The sequence below is a fragment of the Lepisma saccharinum genome, chromosome 27 (genome assembly GCF_977018435.1).
Source record: "Lepisma saccharinum chromosome 27, izLepSacc3.1, whole genome shotgun sequence".
NCBI lineage: Eukaryota > Metazoa > Arthropoda > Insecta > Zygentoma > Lepismatidae > Lepisma > Lepisma saccharinum.
In genome coordinates this window covers 29138613-29158553 of record NC_139255.1, presented here as the reverse complement: position 1 = coordinate 29158553, position 19941 = coordinate 29138613, and the positions used below count along the sequence as shown (strand labels likewise).

At 38.0% G+C, this 19941-nt stretch overlaps 1 protein-coding gene across 1 annotated transcript in view; it reads left to right on the top strand.

The window, feature by feature from the left end:
* Positions 1-19941, top strand: part of Vps8 (vacuolar protein sorting 8) — a 401212-nt gene that overhangs the window by 34337 nt on the left and 346934 nt on the right. The window contains exons 9-11 of the mRNA XM_083113236.1: positions 12279-12392; positions 15484-15620; positions 17733-17901. Of these exons, the coding sequence (XP_082969362.1) occupies positions 12279-12392; positions 15484-15620; positions 17733-17901 (420 nt within the window). The remainder of the gene's footprint in view (positions 1-12278; positions 12393-15483; positions 15621-17732; positions 17902-19941) is intronic.

Below are 19941 nucleotides of genomic sequence, written 5' to 3'. Positions count from 1 at the left end.
ACTTATAATGATTTAACTGGACACAATTAAGAGAGCACGGCGTGGATGTTTCTCACATGTTAGTGAGATTTTTTTTGTTGATGTTATATTTTTTACCCTCTCTGAGCTATTGCTTTGATGGACAGTTGAATATTCCTCCTACGCATTCATTTTATAGCTCATGACAAATTTTAATACCTTAAATTTCATGTGTATTTATATTATATATATTGTTCAAACTTGAAGCCCAATTATGATATTTATATTTCGAGTTACGGCATTCATCCATATCAACGTTCCTTAGCGTTAATTAACAGATTTGTGCTTCCCTAATCACGACGTTAATCACCACTTACTCACTAAATCACAGATAGAAGTTACAGATTGTTTAAATTACGATAAAATTGATTATCAATTTTCATTAAATAATGTTAAAGTTTTGCGAATTTGTACCTATATTTAGAATTAATAAAGCAGAATCTTGTACGCCTTCCGGCTTAAGACCTCACCGTGTTTACATTCAGTCAGACCCTAAACAAGCGGAGAATACGTAGGAAATTGAGCAACCACTAACACATGAGAACGCGTTTTAGCAGTCACAGAGGTTTTGTAACATCATCTCTGTCCATCACAAGAACACGAATAACAGGCAACAGCTATTTGGGCGATTTTACGAAAAGTATTAATTTTATATGTGAATATTTATTGGTTATTAAACACATGGATGTACTTTAGTCAATTTATTTGCCAATTATGCACACTAGTTAGGCGGAAGAGTGTGACGTTCACAGGGCGACGTTAGAAGTTTATGAAATGCGCATTTATACAGTGAGATTTATCAAGTAGCTCCACATATTGAACAAATGGTGAAAAATACGAAATAATATGTAAATGCGCTCAGTGAATACCATTTTCTCCAGTTGCCCAGGGATCCCAAATAACTGGTGAAAGTACCTTCTGCTATCGGAAGAATGGCGATAATGTCCAGTCTGAATAAAGACTTTACTAAATGTTACGTATATATAAATATGCAAAGCATATTTTAATAGAGACCCGTGAACAAAATGTTTTCTTGACCCTTCGTGTGATATAAAACTAGTAATGGCTGAACTATATTCACATAATTAAGGCATTATATTTTTTTCCCTTTTTTGCCCACCCACCCTACATATATTTAGTTCCAAAGAGAATAGTTGTAATTTGCATTAATATAAAAGAATAGGAAACACATAGCTACGATATCCTTTTAAATATGTCAATATAGAGCTCATATCACACCTAATTAAAGAGAATTCAGCGCACTAAGTGGTCCAAAAAGGATTGCAACTTTTTTCACTTTGCATAGTTTGTTAGTAAATATAATATTATATCTTAATTTCCCGTCAGTTCAGGTGTCATCATTTTCGGAAATATTTTTCGCAGCGTTTCAGTATCCGTATGTACTTTGCATAAGGTATTAATAATAGCGATCTTTGCCATATGTTTTCTTAATACGATTATTTTATTGTGTTCTCGTTTCTCGTGCTCCAAGCCTGTAAAAGAAAAGTTTGAAATACAAGATTAGCATAGGACTGAATGACCCAGATAACGATTTCATTTCATACGGAATCATTGTTATGATCAAGTTGCATAGAACTCGAACAAGATACATTCACAAATGTGTAGTCACGTTTGTTACGTGACGACACGCGCTTGGATCTTTGGCGCATGGATGTTGCGCATCCACTATTTCTTTCTGCCCAGAGCGCCGCGATGAATTCGAGCTGCAAATCAAGAATTTACCCCCCCCCCCCCCTTCCTTTTTTCCTTTTCACCTCCAGATTTCCAGTGAAGCTTCGTCCCATACCGGCGACTCACATTTCTTGCATGTTAATTTCCTCCATTCCGTTTTACCAGCGTTAGTTAATTCCAGCGAACTCCGAAGGCTGCGATTCAGCGTTCCCATACATCCAGTAACCTTGGACAGTTCCGGCCGAACGATGAAAATTGACACAATGACAGGATTGCCATATGACAATGCACAATGGCTAACCCTGCTCCTTTTCCAAGGAACTGACTCTCAGCAACAATACATCTCTTGTTACCTTTTCCTGACTTCGCATAATCTGTTGCCTAGCGGCGACTCTATTGCTCTCGCAGCTGGGAAAGATCGAACCATGTTCCAGCATGCTTAGCTTTTAGAATTTCCCCACCCCAGAATTTTCCCCCTAGAGTTATTCTGACGTCATGACTTTCTTGCACTTCGGATAATAACTCGATCCAGCGTTCGACGTCGCAACATCAATTCCAAGTTGGCACTTCGAAATCTTCATACATCTAAGACAAACATTCAGTACTAATAATGGTGAACTGTTGGAGTTATTTAAATAAAGCATTCACATATATAATGTAGTATGGATATGACAAGTACTTTGACAATTTATTTTTGCTGATGAGATTGTTCATATTCGTCAATAAATGGACACAACAATTGAGATGAGGCATGTTCAATTACCTTTTCTAATTGTTTACTAATTTCTCTTCAACTAGTACCTAAGGGATACTACGTCATTATTGCGTCACTTCAATTCCTTTTACGTCACCTACATAATTAACATTTGAAGATAAATTCAAAGAATTTGGTTCCTCTCATTTACTTTTGTTTATTATCACCTCTTTAGATTTAGAGGCAATTATTGCAATTTTGTTAGCCTTCAATCAATATTTTCACCACGTTTACACTCCCGTAATGGTAAAATAATGTCTCACATCGTGAACCTTCACATTTTTAGCATATCAGTTATTTAAAATTGATTTACATTCTTTATTGCTTTTTATTATTAGTTATTATATTTTATTTGACATTAGCCCCCATTTTTAGTGATTTTGTACCTTTATTTGAATGGCATACTCTGGGTTATTGTGATTTTAAAGACTGTATTTTGAAACCTTTCCCTGTTCCTTTTTTTTTCATTGGCCACCTCATTCCTATCCTCACCTAATAATGTCTCGTATCTCCATGACGTCTACATCGCATAGCAGAGGCTTCCTGAGACGCCTTCAACTTGGAATTCTACGCGCCGGTGGCCTTCAGAGAGCAACTCCATTTACCATCGCCTCTCAGTTCGTGGAGTCAACAATTTCAGTTTTCACCCGGCATACATAAACCCGCCGAGTACTTCGCATTACCCCTTCGACCTCAGGACTGCACTGTGACCGTCGGCCGATGGGATTTGTGCAACCTACCAGAGCACACCTTCAGTTTTCTCCCATTTCTACGCTCCGGCCCTCAAGATGCAGCGGATACACGCCCCCTTTTCCCAAAAAGTACTTTATTTATTATAACCAACCAAAGGTTGGGTATACATCCCCAATACATACAGGCAGCACTCCCCTCCAACCAAAGTACAAGGCCAATTCAATTCAGGTAAAATTAACAGGAATAGACATTCCCAGATATGTTAAGATTAACAGAAATTAGGCCTAATTAGTAAAAGTATGATAAAACATCAAAATATTAAGTAATTAATAAGCCCCAGACCAAAATTCATTGGTTATCATAAAGACATCCTTTCGTGGACAAACAGAATTCAGAGAGCACATATTGCTTTTCATGCAAATTTTTTATTAAAACAGATATTTTCAGGATAACATTTGTGCAAGCACAAATTAACTTGCTTTCCCTGAAAATAACTCCAAGTCACAATTATTAGTACAAATAAACCACAAAAACATCAAAAAATCGATGTTTTTGACAAAAGACAATCGGTCTCACAGCACCAGAGCCATCTGGTGAGTGCCAGTGGAACTAGCCCCGACTAGACTGCCATCTAGTGGATTTCTGTAGGTACTAGATAAAGGCAAGTAACCCAAGGTGCTGTGAACCAATCAGATGGCTCCATGGGCGTGGCTACCAGACAATGAGACTGTGATAGCTTTTAACATGTGAGGAAGCCATCTTGATTCCACTTTGTGTAAAGAGTTGGTACAGTTCACATCGCTCCAAGTTTTGGGCCAGAGTAGGCCAGTGGAGAAAGGACAATGGAGTAGCCATTGTGTTTAAAACATGTGAAATAGCTACTAAGTGCTGGGAAATAGTCCAGTATTGTATAATATGGACAAATTACAGGATTTACAGTGAATTGAAGTGCATGGAACCAAGATCCATGAAAATTCGGAACTTTTCAAAACCACATGGTGAGGACAATGAGCCTTCAGGAAACCATGATGCTTTGTATCAAAAAGCATCCAGGATTATTAAGCACATCCTTAGTCATACAGCTCCCCGAAATAGTTCACTTGCAAGCAAATAGCCATCTGCCTGAAGATCCGGTTATATTTTTAGTGTAAACTCACAGAAATTCCCCCATTTATAGTTGGAGTGATAAGTGCTGTGTTGTAAGGCCCATGTGTGATGAGGTGGAAGCAGAAGATGTAAGTACAATGTTTTTGTTACCCATTTGTTGGTTCCATTTGTAAAAACAAACCTATAAGTTTGTGCAGGGCTTGTATATATTTAAATGTGATAACATCAGAATATTAAATGTGTCTTTCCAACATCTTGATTTATCAATTCATATTTGGGCGGGTAAGTCCGGGAAGCGTACTTCTCGCTCCGGAATAAATAGGCTGAAAGTCCCTATGATAAACCAGCAATCACTCCTCGGAATGGATGCTGGTCTATTGGGGACATCCTCCATGTTAATGGTCACTGGAGGACAGCGTAGAGCTGCACGGGGATAGGTGTGTCCAGGTTGCATAGCCAGGTCGTTTCGTAGGTTCAATCAAGCCCAAAGTGGGTGAGTAGGTTAGGTTCATCCTTCCTATTATTCGGCAACGTAACCTGGAGGCACGTATCCCTGGACCAGCCGCGAAGACGAAGCCATTCGACTCCCGAATCTATCGTCAGTCATTTTTTCTTTTTGTCTCCCTCGCGGATCACATTATTTCCGCTGGAATTCCAGTCAGAACTACATTCCAGCTCAAAGTGATGCAGTGGATGAACACATTTCCCGTCATGTGTCCCAGCCTACAAGTTTCAAGTGGCCAGAAGAAAACATGACACCTTTTACCCCATCTTCAGTCTCCTTCGATTTGTTTACCATTCAGACGCCCGTACGCAGCAAGACCAGCTTTACTTTCATGTACGGTCCCCACCACAAGTGTGTTACCATCTTCGAGTGCAGGCATATGCAACCAGCCAAGCACACCTACTTCAGCTGTTACTTCTACAGCATGGCAGAATTTACGAGACTAGGTTCCCTAGTCCAGTGAACAGCATTCTCCCCTGGATGATTAATTTTCCAGTACAGTTAGCAGCACAAATTAATCCAACTGTTTCTTCCTTCTGTTCACCCGCCGATCTTCAAGATTTACCCCCCCCCCCCCCTCATCAAACGTCCCTCACCCAGAATTTTACATCCAGTGGTACAATCATGAACACTTCTCGTTCCTTAAGCTACAAAAGGACCGATATTCTCACGTGATGATTGGGATGTAAATTGTGACCCCCACGTTCCGGTTTTCGCAGTTGCAAACACTTTTGCACGGACTTCATGGAATGCAGTGGATACTACACGCAACTGCTTTCGCGTATGTTCAGAACATTCTGGACCTTACATAGGAACTTTTACGCCGTACAGCAAGGGCTGTAGGATTTTAATTTTTTTTTACTAACCAAGATATACATATATAATGGACATTTCATTTTAATATTCCACTCATTATGTATTTGTAGTGGACTAAGTTGGGTTTCTTTACTTATCACGTGTGTATTCAAATATCTACTCATATTTAATGGACGGTGTTGGACAATTTTGGTATTTTAATACGTAATGCAGTATAGCATTATTCACTATAATATGATATATTTTCAACAATCTTTTTTTCTCTCATTTTTATTGGAAGATGGTACTTATATCTTCTATACATATATTATTCTCTCACAGAGATTCAATGGACGGAGAAATACTTGCGTGTGCTTCGATACAATATATATTCACCAGGATCCTCTTATATTAGTGCACATTGTCTTGCAATTTATTGTGGCGTGAGCAGTTGCTCCCATATTCCTAGTGTTTTGGTGTTAGCCCCCCCACATGCTTAGTGGGTGGAGCCACAACTTATGGCTTTGGCCATTCTGACGTCTGTTCAGCAGACAAGTGATAAGCAACTCCTCTCATGGGAGGTTTGGCCGAGTTCAGTGGTGTGTGTGTCTGACGTATCAAACATAGTTCTCTGACCCGAGCTGACGTTACAGCTTAGCTCATGTTGATAAACATTTCTTGGAAGCCAATGTATGCGTGCTCAGCATAAATATTGTAGTACGCACGCGTTCATTTCATTCATGCAAGAGACGAACGAAATATGGCATTGGACTTCTCATTTTTGATTGCCATTTCGGCTTTTAATTTTAGTTTGCTCCCACAGAGCTTTTGTCTTGATCTTCGATAGTCCAAATTAGATTACGACTTGACACCTGTCAACCAAATCTAATTTTGACTGTATTTATTTTCCTTCCCTTTAGTTTTAGAGTTAGTCTGTAGTGTTCATTTTCACTGATGTGAAATGTATTTTTATTTTTCTTCACTAAATAAATAGACCTTCTAAGGGACTGCATTGGCATAACCGGCACTGTACCTGCAACTTGTCTAAACGTTTTAAAAATTCAAAGGAATTTTTTTCGCCCAGCTGGATACCGTTACGTATCCCTCATTTTCATTTTCGAGTTACGTTTAGCTAAGCAGCCTGACAGGAAGTATAGGAAAGTGTTAACTTCAGCACCAGCTCAGCAAAAAGCATTCGCCAATATTTGCAAAGGAAAATTGATGACAGAGAAAAAGGGGAGGAGTTTTGATGAGGAGGAATGGAAGTTGGATCTGGCGCTAGGGAGAGACAGGGAGTTGGTCTTGGGTTTTGGAGAGAAGAGGAGAGTGGTTCGGGAGTAAAAAAAGGGAGTTTTTGAGTTTTGGAGAGAGGAGAGTGAGTTGGATTTTGAAGGAGATTGAGGCTGGATGCAGACTTTCAGAAACTTGTTTGGAAGTGGAGTGCAGCGAAGCTGAGTGAGAATTTAAGAGGCGAACTTCAGCAAGCGAGTGACAGTTACTTTAGAAACTCTTCGGTCCACGCTTCTAAAGAGAGACAGGTAATATACTTTTATAATGCCATCCTTTGCCAATGCAGACTTAAGGTCATAGTAACCCAAATCATGAGAGTTGCCATTTTATAAAGGGTTCTGTAAATTTAAGTTTATTCAGGTACCTCCTGCAGTTAGCAGATGCAGCCAAGCGAGAGCTTACGAGCTACCGCTAACCCCCAATAGAATAATTACTTTAATCTAAAAGGCTCCAGGTTTGATCCCCGAACCTTTCAAGGTTCACACACTCAGTAAAAGTGTGTCACAGTACGATACCAAGCATTTATTGTGTCTGTCAACTGAAGAGCGAACACATGTTTGGGTGAGCCCAAACACGTACATATTCTGAGAAAGGAGGGGGGGGGGGAAATTTGAAATTTTCTTAACACGATTGCGAAACATGTTGCCGAACGAACTGTCAGTGTTTCAACCTCAATATACAAATATAAGTGTGGCAAACCCTCGATAATTGTATCTAAAGCTATTTGTTCCATATATGCAACCGCGGCTGACAGGGACATACTTTTTTTGTTCCACATATGGAACGGTGGGGGACTAAAGGTTAAAACATAAAAATAAAATACAGTAAAACTTCTCAATAACAGACAGGCCTGGGGAAAAGTAAATGTCCATTATCAAGAAGTGTCCGCTATTCAGAAGAAAGTGTAGGATGTTACACAATAGGATAAGCATATTACAGTACGTACTTTATGAACATAATGTTGTTTTCTTCCAACATTCAAGGAACAAAGTACTGTACTACATATGGTGAATTTAAATTTACTAAAGTATCCCTACATACATTACAAATTTCAAAAAATAAAATACAGTACACATAGTGTAATGCTTTGTTAAATTACTGCATTCAAAATGCTCTTTCATTTTCAATAGGCTCGAACTATTTCTGGCCAAACCCAGATTGTCCAAAATAATCATCTATATTTTACTGAATCTTAATGTTCTTTACAATTGTCTTTTCAATATGTGTTTCAAGTTCAGATACTAAACTGACTGCACTTTTAAAAAGAAATACGTTCGGTGTAACATGTTGTGTCGAATTCCAGGAATTGTGACCATTTTCTTTCAGGCTGTCCATTATTAAGAAGTTTTATTTGTGTTGGGGAGGTAGTTTTCAGTGTCCACGTCCGTTATTAAGAATGTCCGTTATTGAGAAGTAATATTGCCATTAAACCCCATGTATTTCTGCCGGGGAATTTAAAAATGTCCGTAATTTAGAGGTGTCCGCTAGAGTGCTGCAATGAGCATTTTTCGATGAAGCTGCAAATAGTTTGCACGGGCAACGATAGATGACACACGTAATTGATAGTTCTTCCGCTCGAGCGAAAAATGACCGAACAAGCGAACTCAGACTCTCGAACCGTATTAGTAGATGTATTTCCGTAATTTGTCTATGGTAGTTGGCCATCAAATATGTATCGTGAAGTAAAAGACGAAGTAAAATTGAAAAATAAGTGAACATGGTCAGAATCTCCATGTTAAAATGCAGTTTTGTGTATCTTACCGAGATATGTAAAAATGAATTAGATGATTATGGGCTGAAACTACCTAGACTGAAATTTTATGTTTCTACGACTATTTTCACATTGAAATGATGTTCGATTGAATGTTATAACTGCATTTTATGATTATCCTTCTCGGTAAGTGATGTACACGTACTTCTTGCACTGTGATACAATATTTGTATAGGCAGGTCTCTCAGCATATGTATCAATTTTACGTTTCGGTCTGTAGATATTGCATACTTTGATATGGGCTGTATTTGAGTCTTACATAATATACAAAATTATTATTTAGAATTGTAATTGCATAGAGTGGTTTCCTTCCATATATGGGTTTTAGGTTGACAGTGCTACTTATTAGTCTGAAATACGGGACGATGTCAATCACTCCACTACGAGTGCAGTACGTTCGAGCGTGGGAGATTTCAACGAGTTTGAGCGAGTAAAAATAGTCCGATTAAGTACTCTAGTGTCCGCTATTCAGAGGTATCCGTTAGGAGAAGTTTTACTGTACAACATTAGTTAAATGGTGAAATGCTTAGTAGGTTAAAATAAGAAGGTTGGCAACATTCTGAGGATGCTCTTTCGGAATGGCTATTGTGTGAACACACAGTAAAAAAGAGAGAGGCGAAAGTACTGTGTGCACACTGCAACATGCCATGAAGACATATGGGTAAATGTGAAGGTAGAGCTGCACACATTCACAATCTGGGTCATTCGTGGAGGTGACGTGATCAGCACCATACTCTGGCTGCTTGAATTTATCCCCCCAAGTATCTTCATTAGAAGCTGGATGTATCCCAGAGCCACGCTGAGACATGGTCGGAAAAGTTCCCATCTAAAGTCACTCACCCACCTTGTAAATCAAACCTGGGTCTCCAGCCAGATGCCCTACCAACTGATCACTGCAGGTCATATGTGAATAATCAGGATATGAGAAGGCCAATAAATCTGGAAGCTATATACTATAAACATAACTAATTTTAAAAGAATGCTACATGCATTGTGAAAAATGTTATTTATAGTAGAAAGTGCAGTTGCAACGACAAATATGTAAAACAGTTAAAAAGAGTGATCAAAGAGATATTTAAGAATCATATCAGATTTGAAAATAATGAAAAAAACTTCAGAGTTCTCAAAACGAAACATTGATTGATTTGATTTATTTTACTTTGCATTTCTGCCACTTTTGGCTAATCGCAAAGATGAGGATGAGTGATGAAATTGATGAAGGGACACTCACAAAGAGCACCCATGCTCAGGCTGGGTATGAACACAGGTCCTTGAGTTTGTTTTTAAGCCCAGATTATGCATAGAAAGATTAATCAGGACTAGGCCTACATTTTAGGGACTGATCCAAACCATTATGTGCATCCATCAGTAATTGACCCTCAAACCCTTTGATTACAAGGTGGCAATGTTACCACTGTGCCATCGGAGAGAGCACTTATTCGTGATGCCAGAGATAAGGTCAAAATATATATTAAGGAAGAAACAGGAAATGCAAGAACTACGAACAATCTCAATGAAAGCAAATGTGGCTTTATTCTTGGTTTCCTACAACACAATGAATAGACAATGTGTAAAAGCAATCAGTCAAGATCATTTCCAGAACAGCATCTAGTGCGTTCAGGAAAAAGGCATGTAAGTTACAAGCTGTGATTTTCTGTTGATTTCATTTAAGTGATTCTGAATCAATTAAAGAAGATATTACCAGGCTTGTCCGGAAAGTAAAGATACAAACCAAAAATAAGATATAAAAAAATGTATTGCTCGCAACTAAAGTTACACTTGATACACTGATACAGAGCCTATTTCTCCACATAAGTGCCACCATTGTTCAAACATTTGTTCAGACGCGGAACAACTTTTTGTATCCCTGAATCGTAGAAATCCACAGCCTGCATCTGGAACCAAGTTGTGACTTCTTCCCTGACTTCATCGTCGTCGGCAAAGAGTTTTCCACCAAGATGTTTCTTGAGGTACAGGAACAGGTGGTAGTCGCTGGGTGCAAGGTCGGGGCTGTATGGTGGATGGTGAAGGACCTCCCATTGAAACTGTGCAAGCAGATCCTTGTTGACATTTGCTGCATGGGGCGGGTGTTGTCATGAATAAAGCAGATTCTGTGTTCGTCAGTCAAATGTTTTGGGACCCAGCGTGCACACAACTTTCTGTACCCTAACCCACTCACAACTTCATGAATAGTGTTTTCGAACTGTCAGGAAACATCACACACAATTCTCGAATTGTCACCCTCCTATTCGCACGCATCTCTGCTTCAATATGATTGCGAAGGTCGTCAGTGATCACGGACGGCCTCCCTCTTCTCTCTTCATCATGAACATCACGTTGACCTTCTGCGAAGGCATGGCACCATTTCGCAAGTTTTGACGATTCATTACGTTCCCGTACACAGTAACAATTTCTCAGTGGATCTCCGCTTTCCTTGTGCATGCAAACACCTGATCACGGCGCACACTTCGCACTTGACGGGATTCGGTATCGACGCTGCCATTTCCAACGCGTGTTCCTCGCACAAGACTCAGCGCAGCACTGACGACTCACTCCCAATCCTCGTCGTATGGATCACAGTTACTGCCAGTGTTGCTAACTTCGGTACACATTTTCCCCCTAACGTGCAAATGTGTTTGTATCTTTACTTTCCGGACAAGCCTCGTAAAAGTATAATTTTATACGAGGGCTATTTTTTTTCAACCTCCGATAGTGTTGTCAGGTGGCCCGTGAAGCGCTAGGAAGCGGGGCATCACACAGCGTGATTGGCTTCCTTCTTGCCGTTACCACCACCACTGCCCAATGCTTCAGTTGAAGCTGAGCGACGTGCGTGTAGAGATATCTGCTACAATCGACTCTCCCACCTAGTGCGAGGTGTGTTATTGGTTGACTTTATGGAGCTGGAGACCACAATCAATGCGGCTGCATACTGTGAGACATTGCACAGATTACGCAGAGCCATCCAGAACAAACGGAGAGGCATGCTGTCTTGCTTCATGACAATGCCCAACCATATGTTGCTGCGTCAACCCAAGACCTTCTTCAACGATCCCAATGGGAAGTGTTTAATCACTGTCCCTACATCCAAAACCTGGTGCCAAGTGACTTCCACCTTTTCCTGGCTATGAACAAGTGGTGAGGATGGCACTTCCACACCAATGAGGAGCTTTGGGACACCATGCAGACCTCGCTCAACAGACAGGCGGCACCTTCTTTGCCGAGGGTACTGGAAAGCTAGTGCATCGGTACGATAAATGTCTGAATCTTCTTGGGGATTACGTTGAAAAGTAGATTATACATGTACATAACTTGTGTCAATAAACCCATTTTGCTATTCACTGTGGTTTTGCTTTTATGCCCTATCGGAGGTTGAAAAAAAATAGCCCTCATATTTCTTATGTATATCATAAGATCTGTGTCACGGGTAAAATTAGTAACATTATATCACAAAGAACTAGTAAAACCTGTAATGTTTGCTATTAAAAGAATGAACATAACTGCTGTAAAATTGCATTTTTTTTTTTTTTTATTTATTTTTTTTTTTTTTTACTTAAGCCCTTTTACCCCAAACAGCCTAAATATTCTCTCCTGGTTTTTAAAAAGGAGCACTTGGTATAAGAAGATAGATAAGTGATAATTTTTGTCTATTTCAGAATCGGTATGTTGAGGCTCTTGCGCTTGGCATGGCATTTTATGAGGACAAAGGGAAAGCAGTTGTAGGTTTGAAAGGCCCCAAGCAAAAGAGGAAGGACTTTGTCATAGAAAAGGTGAGAAATATGTGTGTGATGCCAGAAAAAACTTAACTTGAAGATTAGTTATAGTAACCAACCAACCAACCAACCAGCATAAGATCTGGCTGACTAAAATTAGTGACATTATTTCAGTAAGAACTAGGTAAAATAGTTTTTTTTTTCTGTGGTGCAAGAAATCTCTAATTATCTATTACAGGTGGACCAATAAGAGATTTTTGATGATGCCAATAAAGTAGCATTATAAAATGTAATTGTGTCGATAACTAGTATTCTACCAATTTAATGTAAAATTACAAATGTTCTATGAGGGACCTGAATTGTGTATTCACCTCTTTAATTAATGCACGTAATGAGGTGACTGCAATTGTTTTTGCTTTTTTACTGACTGTTTAGATATTTACCTGCCAAGACCTTAAGTTATATCTTTAAATGTATGAAATTAAAAATACTAACAAAATGGCAGAATTTTGCTCTAAGTTACAGGCTTGTTCTGGATATATTGGCTGTAATTTTACTAATAAACTGATTATGCGCAGTCAGCTGATACTGATGAAGTACGGGAAAGCAGTGGCGGTGTCAGGATTAATCATCTAGGGGTGCTGAGGGGGTGCGATGCTGAAAATAAAGAAAGCATGATATGAATGCATGTTTTAGCAGAGGCGCAACCATGATTTTTTGACTGGGGCAGGGGGAGGGGTAAGTACCAGGATAAACGTGCAAATAAAACTAATAATAATAATAATAATAATAACAATAATGAAGACATTATTAGTAGTAGTAGTAGCAACATCAGATGTTGTTATCCTCATAAATCACACAAAAAGGGGAGAAGTCGGTGCTAAAGCATTTGTGTTGGTCAAACGATTTGAAATATTTTGTCAGCACGTTCAATTTCACTTTAGCTAATAATTGAAAACAAGCACACAAACTGTATATTTGAAAGACAGAAAATACATGACGAACATAATTATTTTTATATATAACATGTATAACTTTCATGAACAACATATGTTTTACACATATGCAACATGGAGCGACGTAAATAAATAGAAGATTGATATGGAACATGTTAACACTAAATTGTGTACGTATTCAAAGTTTCTTTAGTACATATATGGCCCCTGTGATTGCGCCACTGGCTATCTTCCGTCTGCCCAAGATGCTGCGATGTCAGGACAAAATGCAAAGTGCACGGCAACTTCATCTTTGGGATTTTCGACAAAGTCTGAAATGGTACTTTCATAAACATGTTACATGGAACATATACACATGCTAAAAGGTAAACTACCCATCACGATACAACTCGAGTTAAATCATTTCCCGAGCACGACCTGATGATATCTTGAAAGCACCTACAATTTTTGTTCCAGTGTGACTTGGAGAAAAGAGGAACAACAAGTAGGCGGTCAATAAAACCGCTTAACAACAATGCTAAAAAAAGAACTCACTGAGCTGTAGGCAAATATCGAAAAACACAAACAGGCCGCTTAAAAAAAGAGAAGAAACAACTCTTAACAACAATACTGACGAAAGAAAAGACGACGGCCTCTAATCTTTATAGAGACTGCCAACAGTACATGCAAATAAATATATGCTGCTTCTCTTTCAATGCTTGGCTATTGTATACAATAAAAGCGGTCTCACTACAATGCCTAACATTCGGGCGCTCAATGTGACTACAACATATGACACTGTAAGAGTTAATGTTTTCAACATAGGTTTTGAATAGGGGGTGCGGAAGAAAATTAGGGGGTGCGCAAGCACCCCTTCGTGCCCCTGGAAGAAAGATAACCACTTAAGATTTAATTGTGGTGTGCTCTGTGTTTAAGTATATATCTTTACATTCAGTGTATTTTTTCATTACTTGTGCCTCCTGACAACAGCCCACTTGGTGGCCGGCCAGACGGCAACTCCCTTCAAATCGCATGTGATATCTTTGCTATGGAAACCGCTAGCTTCGAAATGACTTCAAGTTCCCAGAATTACAGTTACAATTACAATCATAATAAGCACGTACCTTGTCGCAGAGGATGTTGAAAATGTTCTCGTGCACCACACATTTCTGGCATGTTTTTAGGAAATTTTGTCAAGCTGTGATAACAAGACATGCTAGAGGGGACATTTTAGTTTCCTAACAGCTCATGGCACCAGAGTGTCAATATAAACACATGGCTTTGCACATAACTTGTGAAATTCTTAACCCCATTCCATTTCAGTAACTTCACGATTTCATTTCATTTCGTGCCGCTGACATGTGCCACATGCAACAGAAAAACGCACTGTATATTTTTAGGGATGTACTAATTAAATTTTTACTGTTATGAATAGATTACTGAAGTAAAATTTACCCCAGCGTCAATAATTCATACTCTACTATTCCGACATAAAATGGCAATTTTCACAAGAACAGTAACAAAAATGGCAGTTGTGCAATTAATGACTGAGTATTTTGAGAAATGTTGTAGCAATAAACTTGTATACTGATGTGACACGATTGACTGAGATACCATAGAATACTCATGAATGATTCTCTGTGTACTATTTTCTGAATAAACAATTAAATCCCTAATATATAGGGCAAGGTTAATTGATTGATTGATTTGGTTTATTTTACTTCACTTTTCTGCCACTTTTTGGCTAATTGCGAAGATGGGGATGAGTGATGATATGATCAAATTGAGGAATAGACATTCACAAACATCCATGGTCAGGCCGGGATTCGAACACGGGACCCCTGTATAGGTCAAGGATGTGAAAGTTTAACCTGTATTGGTTTATTGGAAGAAATTTACAAAAAAAAATTATGGATAATTTTAATAATCCAAAATTTCCATAAATTGTCTACAATTTAGTGTAAAATCTTGCCATTTTGTCTGTATGAATATAATTCATGTACTAAATTCAAACTCTTTGGGGGTAATGATTGTATGCATTCATTATGGAGGTCAGGGATCATTGGTTCAGTTATCTGTATTGAAAAATTTTATGTCTGTACTTTATAGATATCATTGATTGACTTGTCCCTAATATAGTGCAAATAAATATGTGTATGTATGAAGAAAGTATATAGCATCTCATTGAGTTCTTATGGTATAATTTCTTTCAGGTACTGGAAATACTGAATAGCTACATAGATGAAGTTCTTGCTGCAGACACTCCCAACAAAGATGATGAAGCATTGAGGGACCATTATGAAGAAGTAGTTCCAGTTTGTGTAGAGTACAGTGTAAATTTAGATCAGTTGTAAGTATGATGGGAATATAGCTTATGCAATTTTCTAACCATTTAGTTTATTTCTTGTATCGCTTAGGTCCTCTAAATTTAGGACCCTGTTTTGTGCCTCCTTTCAACATATTTATTTGTGTATTTGGACATCACACTTCTTCCTTTCAATTGTGTTTTTTACAAAAACACAAACACTGGATTGGTAATGTTTCAAACCATATGTTCCTCTCATTCTTGATGAAGTTAGGAAATTGAATGGGAGAAAAACAACACAGGAAGGAAAAACAAGTTTTGTTCGTTTGAATTTGGTTATTAAAGATTGCCTTTTCACTTTTTTTTTTACTAATTGCAGTGACAAATGATGACAATATGAAGTATGTGGAAGAGCTGTTGTAATAATACACTATGTTGTGACTTACACTCAAACTCGGAACTTTTGGCATTGAAGTAATGAATCTGGGGTTCAATGTGCTTTGCCATTGAAACATTGAAGCTTGAAGCACATTCTGCTAACCTCTGAATCACCAAGTTCAGATTACTTTCTTTTTGTATGATTTGATATTGTAGTTTTCTGAGTTTCACATTTTTTATTTATTTACTATATTTTATTTATTAATGCTTTTCCGGCATTTTGGTCTTTCGAAGGGTCCTCTAAGAATGCAACATAACATTTTTGTAGATTCTAATTATGCTGTAAATTATGAAAAATCAAAGTTTCCATTTATTTTGTATTAATATTATGTGATAATTATGTCATTTTACACTGTATTGTAATTCTGGAACATTTTGAAGCAAAACTCAGATAAATTTGTGACGTTCCATTGGGATTACCACGTCACGCTAGCTGCCCAATCCCCATGGACGGCAGAGTTATGAGACTCCCTTAATGTTATTGCTATACTGAGCATTCTCAAGACGTGCTTCTTGCCATTGTACAACATTTAATAAACTCATATTACTTTAAATATTCATTGCAATATAATGCCACTATACTCACTAATGCTATTACATTACAATGAGCTGCGGCTTTTCTTTTATAACAGCATTTTTCACAAAATTCACATCTCATGCAACTCAACTTACATTCAGTCTTTTCACGTCCTGTTCTCATGGCAACGCAATCAACAACAGCTATATCTGTGCCAGACTGGATAGTTTTACAAATGTCTAGAATCCGGAAATGACTGCCGCTTGCAGTATCACTTTTATTATTACATTAAACTTAAACGTATAAACTTGATAACACTAACAATAAAATGAACACAAACAAATAAATAAAACATATTACTGTGAAAATTACAAATAAAACTTGACATGGTAAATATAAACAAGGTTTATCAAATTGATACTTATAATAATTAGAATGGAATACTCAACCACTAATTAATATTTTGAAAAGCTTTTAATTGTTACAATATTCTAGCATTGGTATCAGTGGGAATCAGTAAGGTTATTGGTTCAAAGTGGTTTTATCTCAGCCTAACAGATACAAAATTTTCATCGATGTGAATAAAGTATCATTACAAAATTCATTGAGATGCAATATTATGCTAATGAAAAATAGAAAATACTCATAACAAAAACTGAATGATCTTAATTAATGTTCATGGCCATGACTTTTTTTATTCGTAAAAACTAACAGTGTGAAAGAATTTCTGCACTCAGTTTCAAACGGCATATAGAAATAGTGAATTGATGAAATTATTTACAATTTTATTGATACACGTATAATGTCAGTTAAGTACAGATATATAGATATTATGGACTGACTAATATAAAATTAACTGATACCCATATACAGTATTCTAGTGAATCTTATATAAAATTACAAATGTTCCTTAAATGTCATGAATGGTTCATTCATCTCCATGATTGATGCATGCAACCAGCTGACTGTAATAGGTTTTGTCTTTCAATATTTAGACATTTACTTTACAAAACCAAGTTTATATTCATATAAATGAGAAGAAAATTTTTACAGTAAATTGTATGCTATGGATTTTGAAAGACGACAAAAAAAATTGAATCTGATGAATTACTCTAAAAATATTGTATAAGTAAAACTATTTTATTAAGGCTACAGTGTTTATATATTTTTTGGAAGATGTTTGTTATTTTGATATTTTCCAGAGACTTGTTGTTTGGGAAAGTATACGATGCAGCGTGTGTACATCCCTTAGCCAAGACTTTGTACCTAGAGGCCATTGAGCCATTTATTCTGAATGACAGGCTTCCCAGTGTTCCTCCTATTATTATGCAAGAATTTGTTTCTCATTATGAACAAAGTGGACTTTTTCAGGTAAGTGAAAATCATGAAATTAATTAACTCTCTGCTGTTTTGTTCTGTTAGTAATAAAATAATTTCTGGGTAATTTTATGAAGTCCCAATTATAAATTTTGTCAATAATACATATCTTTAAATTTGAGATGTCTCTTAAAGAGAGGTACATATTCTTATTTCCATTAGCCTTGTAATCAAGGGATCTCGGGTTCGATACCTGGTGGAGGCACATAGTGGTTCGGATCCCACTTTAAACTGTAGGTCCAGTCCCGATTAGCCTTACTGTGCATAAAGTGGACTTAACCTTTTGAGTCTCAAGCATCTCGGTCGAGATACCCAAATGTAACCCTCGTGGTCCCAAGTGCCTCGATCGAGACACTGTGTTAAGGTCGTAGTTTTTACGTTATAACTTTTCTATTTTTGGCTAGAATTTCAATTTTTTTTATATTGTTCCTAACACATGTATTTAACAGAAATGTTTCTTGCACTTTTTTTTCTTCATGAAAATGGAGAGGAAAAGGCAAGAAAAGGGACTTCTCTTTTGCGTCTCTTTTCAAGGGAAAATTTTTGCCGACAAATGAAGACCGATTTTGTTGTTCTAAAGCAATGCTTTTCACTCCCGCCTGGTAACTGCATTCGAAGGAAACTTGTTTATCAGTATCCGATATCAAAATGAAAGTTTTCCGTGCGGGCGCAAGCAGGGGGTGTGGGTGGGGGAAGACTGGTTGTTGAATCTGCGTTGTGAGAATGGAATTTCGAGGCACAGGTTACCCTGCATTGTCTAAAAATAGAATTTCAAGAAGCTGCAAGAATTGGCGCTCATTTTTCATAGTTGTGCATAGGTGTGTGTCGTTTTGTGCCCAAGTACGATGATATTTTTGAGTGAAGTGACAGACTTCCAAGGACTTTTTTGTCATCTACGTGTTTTTCTTGTGGCGTAAAAAGTGTGCTAGTGTCGGTTGTGCCTGCTCTGTCCCCAAAAGGCTTATAGTCGACCATGGCTGCACCCAGTGATCTCCTTTCTGATGAAATCCGAGATGAGCTGGAGGATATGGATACAGACTCCGAGTGGGATGAAGAAGAGCTTGACATTCCCTCTGATATATCATCAGAATCTGATTCTGATGATATGTCACAAAGACGTTCCCCTTCCCCTCCTCCTGCTCCATCCGACTAGCAACCCCCTTCCCGAACTGGTAGAACTGCTCCCAACCCCCAACCTTTCCTGGACTGAAGGTTTAACACATTGACGATGCATTACATTGGTCATATGACAGTGATGCAAATATTTATCTGTTTCTTACATGCCAGCGATAATTTGTATGTGCATTTTGAACTTTTCATATCCTTTTTTTTTGGGGGGGGGGGGAGAAACCCAATTTTTTTTTAAAAAGTATTTTTCAGGGGATTTCCCCCCTTTCCCCCTCCATATGTACGCCGAATGTGCATAAGTTATATATCGTCTGAATCTGTGATTCATTCTGCGTACAACGGTATATCGTTCATATCTCCAGGGCAAATAGTCTCTGAGCTAAAGTCATTCCAAGGTACCGCTGCATTTTGAAGTTTGAATCAGAGGTGTGCCTGTGCCGACCATTCCTTTTGGGGGTACAACTCACGTTACATTGGTCATATGATAATAATGCAAATATTTTTGTGTTCTTACATGTCAGCGATCATTTCCAGTGCATGTCAACACTGTCATGTACTTTTTTCTTGGGGAGGGGGGGGGGGAGCCCAATTTTCCCCCGAAATTTTGGAATTTTGAGAGTTAGCCCCCTCCCCCTGCCACATATACACCGAATTTGCATAAATTTCATATAGTCTGAATCTCTCGTTCATTCCGCGTACAACGGTATATCACTCATCTCTCTAGGGCAATTAGCCTCCGATCTACACTCATTTAATTGAAACTGCATTTTGCTCAAAATCGACTCGGGACCAAGGGGGTTACATGTGAAAATAGCCTTGGGACTCAAAAGGTTAAGACACCAAATCAACAACAACGACAATCTTATTTCCATTAAATGAATCCAGATATATTTTCATGATCAGCAG